Source organism: Nematolebias whitei, chromosome 10 (assembly GCF_014905685.2).
Source record: "Nematolebias whitei isolate Nwh7 chromosome 10, NemWhi1, whole genome shotgun sequence".
NCBI classification, from domain to species: Eukaryota; Metazoa; Chordata; class Actinopteri; order Cyprinodontiformes; family Rivulidae; genus Nematolebias; species Nematolebias whitei.
In genome coordinates, this window is record NC_056507.1 from 27130700 (window position 1) to 27142533 (window position 11834).

At 38.3% G+C, this 11834-nt stretch overlaps 1 protein-coding gene across 4 annotated transcripts in view; it reads right to left on the reverse strand.

The window, feature by feature from the left end:
• Positions 1-2636: 2636 nt before the first annotated feature.
• The window catches only part of tpm1 (tropomyosin 1 (alpha)), an 11333-nt gene continuing 2135 nt past the window's right edge, over positions 2637-11834 (reverse strand). Inside the window, exons 3-10 of one of the 4 annotated variants that reach the window (XM_037683520.1) lie at positions 9616-9749; positions 9321-9438; positions 9008-9078; positions 7410-7485; positions 7180-7242; positions 7010-7079; positions 6067-6145; positions 4490-5210 (exon numbers count right to left, since the gene is read on the reverse strand). In XM_037683520.1, the coding sequence (XP_037539448.1) occupies positions 5207-5210; positions 6067-6145; positions 7010-7079; positions 7180-7242; positions 7410-7485; positions 9008-9078; positions 9321-9438; positions 9616-9749 (615 nt within the window). In that variant the 3' untranslated portion in view covers positions 4490-5206. Of the gene's footprint in view, positions 2766-4489; positions 5211-6062; positions 6146-7009; positions 7080-7179; positions 7243-7409; positions 7486-9007; positions 9079-9320; positions 9439-9615; positions 9750-11834 lie in introns of those variants that run through there. The other 3 variants (XM_037683522.1, XM_037683521.1, XM_037683523.1) reach the window with 3 other exon arrangements.

The window sequence follows — 11834 nt, forward strand, 5'->3', positions numbered from 1 at the left end:
GTTTCTGATGCTCAAACCAAAAAAAAAAAAAAAAAAAAAAACTTGTTTCCTTCCTTCCTTCCTTCCTTCCTTGTTTACTTCCTCTAACAAGACCGATTTAATCGAACTCTGAAAACATCGAACCAAAGTCCTCATGGTTCGTGTGATTCGCATCACATGTGGAACATGAGGTGGAACGAAACCGTGCACTGAAGGTCGCAGTTACACACAAAACTAGCAATAATATAAACTATAAAAATAAGCAGTATACAAGGATCTAAGATATACGCTAAACAATAATAATGTAATATACGTTGTATTAAACAGCAGCCTGAACAACTGTGAGCAGATGGGTATGAATATAGCAGCTTAAGGTAAGAAATCAGCAGCACAGATAAAATGGCAGTCCCAATTAAAGTGTTACATTGATTTTTCTGGTTAGGGATTTATGGGTCTATCATCTTCAGGGTATAAGCTGTTCCTCAGTCTAGTGGTTCTACACTTAATGCTCCTCAACCTCCTTCCTGAAGGGAGCAGGGCCAAAAGTGTGCGTGCTGGGTGAGTGGGGTCCTTCATGATGCAGGTTCCTGCATCTGGAGATGTACATCTATGGTGGGGAGACATAGTCCCAACAGACTTCTGTGCAGCCTTCACCACTCTCTGCAGAGCCTTTCTCTCTCCAGCTGTGCAGCCTCCATGCCACATGTTGATGCTGGAGCACAGGATTCTCTCCACTTCACACCTGTAGAAGGAGGTGATGACCGAGCTTCCCAGTCCAGCTCGTTTCAGCTGCCTGAGGAAGTAGAGTCTCTGATGAGCTTTCTTGATCAGGCTGGTGGTGTTGTTGCCCCAGCTGAGTTTGTCATTCAGGTGTACATTAATTGTAGGTGGAGACCACTTCCACCGCAGATTCCACGGCTAATGTTGAAGCCTGCATTTAGTGCTATGTGAAAGCTACCTTGTGGTAATTGAATATATTAAATTTGGAGTACTGCACTGAGTCAGTTTTAACAACATAAAACTAGCCTGTTATTCCTTTAAATTTTAAATGAAATGGGGTTATTTTAGTGGCTTTGATGCTTCTCCACAGATGTTATCATCTCAACAAGAGAGGACATGTAAACTGAACACTACCACACTAAAGAAATTGCACACAGGTTTGAAAAAGCCAGAAACAAGTAGGCTTTTCACAGAAATGTATGAGTTTAGCGCATTCAGAAAATTTCCCAACTTTCTTTGTGGTCCGCATTAAGCTCTCTTGTTGATTATGGAAATAAATGACTTGTATTTTTGAGAAATTGAATTAACTGTGTTATGGTGTAAAGGAAAACATATTTATAAGACTTGGAAGTTTGAATGTTTTACATTTTCTGTTTTTATCAGCTGTTAAAGCGACTTTAACAGCTGATAAAAACAGTCTAAGGGAAGGGGCTTTGGTGCCAATGTCTTTGTGCCACCCCCTCAAATATCTTGTCAATTTTAAAAATATAAACACAAAACCTAACTTTGTATTTTATGAGTGCATATCTTTAGTTTTCAATAAGTTTTGAAGCATGACCTAAACATGTATGCTGATGAGATAAAGTTGATCTTGCCACCGACAGTATTTTGCTGCTCTCCCGGCTACACTTACCAATAATTTCCAATTAATTTAGTTCCATTAAATTAAACGCTGGTCATCAAATAAAGGGGTAATAAAGTAACATAAACATAGAAAACCTACTTTAAATGTATTTTGCATGAAATGTCCATGAGGAAAGCTTCACTTTTTGTTTGAACTTGGCTTTTTATTTTTGTAAAATTGGAACTAGTGTACTAAGTACTATTACTATATTACTATAAATACTAATCTTATTTCTCAGAAGTGCAATATCTTTTATTTTCATAATTGACAAGAGAGCTTAATATGGACCACAAACAAAGTTGGAAAAATTTCAAAATGTGCTTTTATTTAAAGTTATATAATTTGTACATTTCAGATATAACGAACACTTGAAACATTTTCTTTAAAACAGAACTAAAACGATGCACTAGCTGACTGAAATGTTGAAGAGAAAAATCTGTCGGGAGAAAAATTTAATTGTGGTTTTGAAAGAACATTATTCTTCCACATACTGTAAAGCACAACAGAACAATACAGTAGCACCAGTATACATACTGACAGGCATTACCTGCGTATACTTACTCTTGTGAGGGTAAAAAAAAAAAAAACAGTTTATGCATAGTAAAAATGCAACAGTTTTACTACATGCAAATATTTTCCCCTTTGTCGTTTGGTATGTGCACAATCAAGCTATGAACTTTTCAGACCAGCTTTATTGCAGATGTAAAAACATTTTCTGTAACTAATGATACAGATCATTTTACCAGATGTCTTAAAAACAAAACATTAGACATAAAAACTCTTCCAAAAAAAATTTGCATCTCTAAATATCACTAAAGGGAAGGGTTAAGTTTGACTTCTCCATGGCTCGGCTCCTTGGTTGAGTTCCACTGAGGGCAGAACTGTGCAATAAAATTAGCTTCTGGCTGTTTGGTCACAGCCATTGGCAGGGCACAAGAAGGAGGATTTATTGTAAGCAAGGTGCAAATGCAAAAAGCCAAAAAAAAAAAAAAAAAAAAAAAAAAGAACAGTGCGTGTGTGTGTGTGTGTGTGTGTGTGTGTGTGTGTGTGTAACTGGCAGGGGGAGGTCAGATGTGCCTTCACAAGTTATTCAGTTCCATTAGAGTCTGGTCCATCATCTGATGCATATCGAGGTTCTCTTCTTTAGCATGTGACAGTTTCTCTGTTAGAACGTAAGATAAAGACAGTTTTAGTTCACACAAGCAAACACAAATGTGTCAGTGGGTTAGTTTGCATCATTATTATTATTCAAGCTGGTTGAAGCACTAACGTCAGGCAATGATTTTTTAAAACTGAATAACGAGTATTAAAAAACACAAACAAACAAACAAAAAGAAGAGTTACAATATGTAAACCATACAGTGTTCTGCTACAACTTTCTCTGACACACAAACATGTTTATGAGATGGGGATAAAGAAGGGCTAGTGGGTTATATTTTTAGATGATGCCTGATTTAAACCGTTTCAATGTAAATAACATTCCACTCACAGCAACACAAAACTCAAACAGTACAAAAGTCATACATGGAATTAAAGAAAATATCTTTAGATTGGTTTGAATTGTCAAACAAGCATTTAAAATAAAACAGCAAATAACACATACACAAATCAAATCAAATCACCAAATGCTTAAAAATAAATAAATAAATAAATGCATGAATCAATTTTATTGGACACTTTTCAGTTCTACAATTTTATGGATGAATATTTAATGAAAAGTATCAAAAATAACTTGTGACTGAATTAGTATCAAGACAGTTGCTAATAAAAGAGCTGTTATCCTTAAAATACAGATTATATACAGTTCTAGTTTTCCGTTTGCATAAGAATCTGTTGTTTTAAGTTTATTTGTTCACTTATCTGACAATAAATAAAACAGAATCTGACCATACTCAATTAATAATAAAAAAATATTTAATTTTTCCTTATTTTGTGTTTTTGGGATAGATAGCCAAACAGCAATCAGTTCTAATTAAGGCTAGTTGAAGTTGTATGGAGCTCAATTGGTGCCAGCTGAGAAAATAAAATATGCTGTCTAAGAATCTATTCAGTTCATAATTTGTATTTTTGTTTTGTAGTCTTCACTCTAAGGGTTGCATAAATTTGCATAAAATTTTAAGATGTGAATGCAGTTTTAGAAATAAACTTCATTTTTTAGCGAGCTAGGATTGGCCCACCTTAAATTTAGTCGAGCTGGACATTTACTTAAACAAAACATTCAATCACAAATGGTTTCAGCTTTAGACAAGATATGAACATGGTTTTAACCAAAACCAGACGAAAATAACACATTTTTATGTTTTTTTTTCTCAGCTGGCACTATCTGCAGTTCCTCCACAAGTTGCTTGTAGAGACGTGTATGAAGAAGGAAACAACAAAAATGGAAGAAAGCCCTGAGGAAAATGGTAAAATCAAAATGTGGAAAATGTGTTTTATATCTTGTCTTTTTAAAGATAAGCTTCAATTTTTAAAAAAAAATCTTAAAGCCCAATAAAATATTTCTAGAACCAGTGAATAATGATTTGACTGGTTTTTAATATACTTTTAAGAGAATTTTGTCACTTTTTTTGAAACTGCAACAGGTAAAGAAGACAAAAGAAATGGTACTTCAATTATGAACAAAAAAAAAAAAGAAGGCAAAAACAGAGATCATAACTCCTGATTTAAAAAAAAATCAAATCCTGTGCAAGTATAAAAAAATAAACAATTTTCTCAGCTGCATCTATGCATTTAATTTTTAAAAATCTATAAAATGGGTCTCATATAAATTTTCTACGGTATAGTTCTGTTTTAATCCTACGGTCAAACCACTCCCGTCAGAAAAACAACAACTCAGTCCAGCTTATTTCCATTTAGGATAACGCTTTAAATAAAACAGACTCAGACTCTGCCATTGTGTATTTATTCAAATGTGAGACATCACACAAAGCTCTTTTGTTCACCTTACCAACATCAACTCCATCCAACTTTGCCAGCACCAGATGAGAATCCACAACTCCTACGTTTCACCAGATCGCCCTAATCTTTTTAGGATTTAGCAGTAATGCTCATCATCTCTCACACACTTCCTGTCATCTCTTTCACAAAAGTGCTTGCATGCTTCAGTTTCAAATGTTCGGCTCAGTTTTCAGTCATGCACCTGAAGTTGCTGCCAACACATCCCTAACACCTCAGCTTCACAGGATATTTGAAGAAAATAAAAATGAAATAAATAAATAAAAGGACATCAACTGAAATTTGTAAGACTACGCCCTGTACAGATGGAGCTAATGGGTTGATAAGATGAAAAAGAAAAATCAATAACACGACTTGACAGCAAAAGGCTTTGGGATTTTACTTGAACCACTTTACATTAAGACATCAGAAAGGAAAAACAAGGAACAGAGTAAAGAGATAGAGATTACAATAGAAGGAAGGATTTTTTATTATTTTTTTACACAATGCAGAAAGACTCTAGGATTCTGTACAAGAGATTGGATGTATAGCTGACATGAAAACATGAGGAGGAAAGGAAAGCAAAGGGAAGACGGGGAGCAGGCTGGAGGGAGAGCAGACAGGCGCTGCTCGGGCATGAGGAGGCGTCTTTGACCAGGTGTAAACAATTTATCTGTGTGGGAGAGAAGAAGCACAGTGAACCGAGGGGAGGTCGGTGTGGGGACCTATGAGACACACACCACAACACACCAGAACCATAGAAGGCACACCAATGCACCGCAACAGCACAATGCATGATGGGAAATGCACTGCGCACCCTGGCCCTCCACTCGAGAGCACTATCAAACGAAGACAACGCTTTTCTTAAGCTCCCGTAATAATCTTGTAATTTAGCAAAACTGTGAGATCAGTCGCAGTGGTGCTAAATTCCACTATGACAAGTGACCTTCAGCTGGCTCAACGGCAAAACCAAGGGGGTGGTGGAGGGGTGGGGGGGTGATTTCACAACTAAACATGAGGCCTTTCTTCTGGACAGAAGTAGACCGTGTTAGTAGAAGAATACAGAAGGGGGAGGGACAGTTAAGTTCATTGAAATACCTGCTTTATCCAGTTTCAATGAAATTGGTGAAAGGACCTTATAAACATTCCTTTTATATTTAACAAATTTAATGTATTTAAAAATGCACGAGAACAATCATTTTCACATCGAAGTAAAACCCATGCACCTTTTCTCTCTCTCCATGCATAACCTTTGTTTACAGTAAACTGAAACAAATATACAAATCATGTTATGGTGTGGTCATAACATAAATGATTTAACCTGGATGAACTTAAATTGCACAAACAAAGAGTACAACATTGTCTGTTTTAAGACATTTAAAATGAAAGACATAAAACAGACAGATGCAATATTCCTAACTGGAATAGGCATCGAAAATTAAGACAAAAGAAGATGCATTTGGGGAGGGGGCCTCGGTGAACGGATGTAAAGGGGGATAGACAAGCAGATGCAGAGAGATGAAAATTACATGGAAGTCATGTCGTTGAGGGCGTGGTCCAGCTCCTCGCTGATGGCCTTGTACTTCAGTTTCTGGGAGTACAACTCATCTATTGTTGGTGGGGGTGCCACAGGTGAAGGGAAGGGGGGAGGCAGGTACAGCAGAGGAGAGCAAAGAAGGCAGGGGCCACATAAAGGAGGAGAGAAGGTGCAGCGTCCGAGCCATTCAAAGGACAGAAGGAGAAGAAAGGAAAACAAAACGTTGAAAACAGCGCAGTGACCGGGATGCAAAATGTCAAACTGGACAAAAAGCAAATTCTGTGAAAATGAAGTGAGTGCTGAACATTTCCTGAAGAAGCTGAAAAGCTAAGCTAAAATGAACAAAACACTAGCTTGAAGCTGAAAAGAAGCAAAGTCTAGCTAAAGACGTAATTTAGAAAAAAATGCTAGCTAAAAGCTAAAGTAATAAAAACACTGGCTGAAAGCCATTCACAGCAAAAGTATTGCTAAAAATAACAATATAAGCCTAAAGCATCAAAATTCGCACTAAGAGCTAAAAGTTGTAAAAGGGAAACTAAAAGTAGAAAAATGCCAGTTAAAAGCTAAAACTGTAAAAAGCTAGCTAAAAGCTAAAAGTAGCACAGTAGCTTAAACCTAAAAACATAAAATAGCTAGCTCTAGTTGAATGGTATGGAAGCAGAATGGTAGCTTAAAGCTAAAAGTAGCATAAGAAGACAAAAATAAAGCAAGTATGCTAAAGCTGATTGTTAAAAGGACAATGTTTCCGACTGAATTGATGTATTTTATGGTGAAATGTTTGCAAAGGAAGTTGAATATATTGTGAAGTATAAAAGTTCAAAAATGAGAAGTCATGGCACTCATTTCTTAAATGAACTACATGTTTTTATATATATGCATATTATAGTGTTTGGAGGGAAGCAGTAGAAAAATGAAAAGCAGCAAGAACAGCCTACCTTCCAGGTCGTCGATGGTCTTCTCAAGCTTGGCTACTGATCTCTCAGCGAACTCAGCACGAGTCTCAGCCTGCGTTGCAGAGACACATCGAGTTAAACACGTGAACTGTGGTCCAGTACCAGCGACTCAATCATCCTCGAGCCCTACAAAATATTTGCCAAAACTGTACCTCCTTCAGCTTGTCGGTGAGGACCTTGATCTCCTCCTCATACTTGTCTTCCTTCTGTGAGTACTGTGGGACAAAAACAAGGAGACATTAAATATCCAGGTAGATTTAGACACACTTAACTATAAAGTGACACTTTTAACTAAAAACAAAGAGTTATGACTCCTCGGGCTCCTCCGTTTTCCCATCCGGGTGTTTCAACAGCATGCACGGGCCCAGAAAGTCACGCTTACCTTCTCAGCCTGGGCCTCCAGTGACTTCAGGTTGTTGGTCACAGTTTTCAACTCTTCCTCAAGCTCAGAGCATTTGCTGGTGTTTTAGACGAGGAGATAAGAATGGCCAAGGACACAAAGAGGGAGGTGGAGGAAAAACAGAGAGAAGGGGAACCAGGTTCAATAGAAGCAGAGGAAGACACCAAACAGGTTGATGGGAAGAGAGGAGGAGGGATGACATGAAATAAATAACAACCACAAGGATTCAACAAAATGGGAGTCGAGAGAGACAAATGTGCCTTAACAGAGCAGGAAGTGAGAACAGAGAGGTGATTCTTTAGGCATTAAAAGAAAAATTTCAAAATTATTTGAAGAGAAGCTCTGTGGAAAGGTTATGAGCAATGATTACCTTACCTGTTGTAGATAGCTCTTTGAATGTCCTCAGATTAAAGAATTAAGAGTTTAAATCTAACCAGACTGATGAGCTAATGGCTAATCCAAGTGGGATTAGTTTCAAAGTAGATTTCTGCCAATTTCAGATTTGTGACCCCAAATATGATTTTTTTTATTATTATTTTTTTAATAAACATTTGGAGATCATCTCAGGACCACAAGCCTGGTGTTTTTGACCTTACCATGGGGTGACAACCCCAGCTTTGGGAACTGCTGCTTTATACATCCATTCATTTCTCATTACATGGTTTTCCTGTAGAAATATTATGGTAATCCTGCCAGAAGTGTCCACGACTGCAGATAGTGCTTCATCCTGCTGCAGCTGCTACTCATACACTTGAACAAACAAAACAAAAATGACGATTGTATGTATATAACCATGTAATGTAAATTGACAGTGATGTAAAGGTTTTTAAAATGTCGTTCACTTGAACAGCAATTTTGTTTTTAAAAGAGTGAAGTTGTTTTGAAACAGCAGCAATCCACTTTGGTCTTGACCCTATTCAAATGAGCCATCAGCTCATCAATATGTGCAGAATAAACAACCTTTCCAAACTGAGTTTGTCAAAAAAAGCCATCTATCTACAACAGGTAAGATATTATTTCCTCATAACCTCTGCACAGAATCCCTCTTCAAAGGATCTGAACGGTCCCGTAAATCAAGCAGGGATGTGAAAAGAGCAATGTGATTTTCTTACGTGTTATATAAAAATCAGCTGTTTCAGCGTTGGATTATCATGCTTCCTGTCTTACTCCTGATCAGCCTCCTGCTGTGTTAGGCATGGAACCGTCTAATCTACTCAGAATAAAAGCAGGAAAAGGAACAAGCACAGAATGCAAAGCGGAGGCGGCAGGACTGACGGAGACACGGGCAGCTCAGTTAGTTTTGGTTTGTTGTACCTGTGTGACTGAGGAAGTTAGTGATTTCAGGCTTTGCTCCACAACCTTTAGCTCCTCCTCCGCTGTTCGAGCACGCCTGTTAGTGGGCGTGGCAGCCAAAACCATTCATTCAAACCGAGGCGAGCATGCAAATGATCAGCACAGATTATAAGAACAGTGCGAACCAAAACAACTCTCATCATTTGTGAATGAGTGCACATTTTTTCTACAGCATCCATGCTAGTGTGCGTGCAGGTCTGAGTGTGCACAGAGGTGAAACGACTTACCTTTCTGTCAGCTCAGCGCGCTCCTCTGTACGTTCCAGGTCACCCTCAATGATGACCAGTTTACGAGCCACCTGAAGGTGCAGCACGACAACAGTTACACCAAACACCAGGTGTTTACAGTAAGCACACACTGTCGGGATTAGGTGAAAGGTTTAGATTACGTGTTAACCTACAGCACTTTTAATCTGTGCTCTGTATTAATGAACTATTGCAGAATGATTTTTTTAATGAATGTGTTGCCATCTGCTTATGACAGATGAACTTATTGCTGCAAACTGATGTTCACTGTTTGTCGAGCGGCTGAAAAACCTGCCTCCTCATATTTGCGGTCGGCCTCCTCAGCGATGTTTTTGGCCTCTTTGAGCTGGATCTCCTGGATCTCCATCTTCTCCTCGTCCTTCATGGCTCTGTTCTCAATGACCTTCATGCCTCTGTGAGGAGGAGTGCCGTATTGTTAGTGAAGAACGTCTACTCAAACGCTATCATCAGCCTAAATATTTAATTAGATTTTTTAAAGATGGATAATTATCTATTTTTGGAATAAAGTCCCAAAAGTTTCATTTCAGAGCGTGACGTTTAACCTACAGAGGTCAGAGGAAGAAACCAACCTCTCGCTCTCGTCAGCAGCCTTCTCAGCCTCCTCCAGTTTCTGCAGGGCTGTTGCCAGACGCTCCTGAGCACGATCCAACTCCTCCTCAACCAGCTGGATACGTCTGTTCAGGGAGGCGACATCTCCCTCAGCCTAAGGGAGAGAAGAGCAGCGCATCGTCTGGAGACGTCCGGCATTTTAAACCCAGGAAATCACCTAACTACAAACACACATCAGCCCAAAGAAAGCAGGTGGTTCAGGTTCAGAAAGACCACAAGCCTTTTGTTTTCGGAGTATAATCATGATCCTTAATATTTAGTATTTCTGTACAAAAAACACTTCCTGCAGGTTTGTCAGTGCTTCATATAATGATGATCCTAAAGTACTGAGCATGGAGGGTTAACAAGGTCAGTAGGTGCCCTACTTTTAGCATTGTAGGAAGCATTTTACTGCAAATATTTAGTGTTATGATATTCTTCATATGGGTGTTTAGAGTTATAAAAATTAACTCATGCTTAGCTGTGGCTTATATTAAAAGAGATCATGTTTTTTGTTTGACTTCTGCTTTCTTATTGCTCCGCAGGTATTGAAAAATGTCCTCATGATGCACATGAAGCTACTTCTACAGCGAACATGTTTTTTTTTTTTTTTTAAATTAATATAATGTTTTTCACTTGAGTCATGCAGCAATGCAGGAACAACGTGCATGTCATGGGTGGACATGCCACAAGGAAGGAGCTGCATTTTAACACAACCTGCTTGTAAAAAAGAAAATGAAATGATGTGTAACAGTCTGTGTTGCAGCTGTGAAACCCACTGCCCTTATATGGGCAACGAGCACGAGCTGACTGGCGCACTGGATGTTGCCACAGTTTAGCTTTTTTTTTTTTTTGACTTCCTGGTGTCTCAAAAATGAAAGAAAAATGGTTTTATGTTGCTTTTTTTGTTTTAGGAGCAAGTTAATATGAATTAAAGTCTACCCCAAAAATAAATAAACAAATAAAAAAATAAACATTTGACTTGATTATGCTTCTTGAAATCAGGGGCCTCGGGCCACCAGTTAGTGGGGCTCTCAAACTCTCAATTATTAACGTCAAAGTGACGCAGTTTGGAGAAATCCCGTCATCTGACTGGAGGAAATCAACTCAAATAGTCTTTATCCTCTCAGAAACACAGGAAGTGTTAGAGGACCTGATGCGCAGGTGTGTGTGCGTTGCAAACACGCTTACTTGCTCTCTGGCTTTCCTCTGCTCAAATAACTCCTTCTGTAATCTCTCAGCTCTGTCTTCAGCACCGTCTGCTTGATCTTGTAAGGATTTGATCCTTCGCTTGACCGCGTCCAGCGAGTTCATTCCAGACATACTTTACTACTATTTATTATATATATATATATAAAACTTTGAAGAAACTACACTATGAGCTGCTCTAATTTCTGAGAAAGCTGTCAAAGAGGCGGGATGACGTCCTTGAGGGTGCTGAAAAGCTGCGTAAAGTCGGCGCGTGTGCAGTCTGGAAACGCTCTCTGCAAAGCTTTTTTTTTTTTTTTGCCCATTTTGGTCCAGGAAGTAGAGCTATATCAACACGCCCCCCCTTAAAAATATTATTAATGAAATGAACAGTCATTCTACTGGGCTGCTCGAACTCTGCTCCACAAAACGATGAATCTGATCAGGATAAATAAATAAAATAAAAATAACCTTAAAGAAAGCGTGCAGTTCTAATAAGAACACGGTGATTTGTAAAAACGGAACAACAGCGCCATCTGCCGGCCAATCATGAGCAGCACATGGAACAATTATCTGATAAGTGAAGTTTTATTAATTGTATTAAAACTAGATCCAGTCGTTAGTAATTATTGATTAAGCTCCCTCAGGATATAAAAAAAGTATGTTTATACTCTATTTTTTTATCCTCTAGGTCGAGGCTTGCATTTATCACAGAGCCATCTAACATGATAAAAAAACTGATTAGAAAATGGCAAAGACTTTGATTATCCTATAAGCTTAAGCATATTTTGTTCTGTATAATTAAAAGCACTGCCCGCAATAAAATCTACTCTTCCCCACCCACTGCAAACGAGTTAAACCTCAAGACTCTGACACACTTTGGCCCGACTTTCCTCTCCCTGTAGAATCCAATTAAAGGATTATTACAACTTTTGTTTTTTGTTCTTGTTGTTTATTACCTTTGGAGCTCTGCTGCACTTAAAGCTGGCAGTCACACATTTTCTGTCATTAA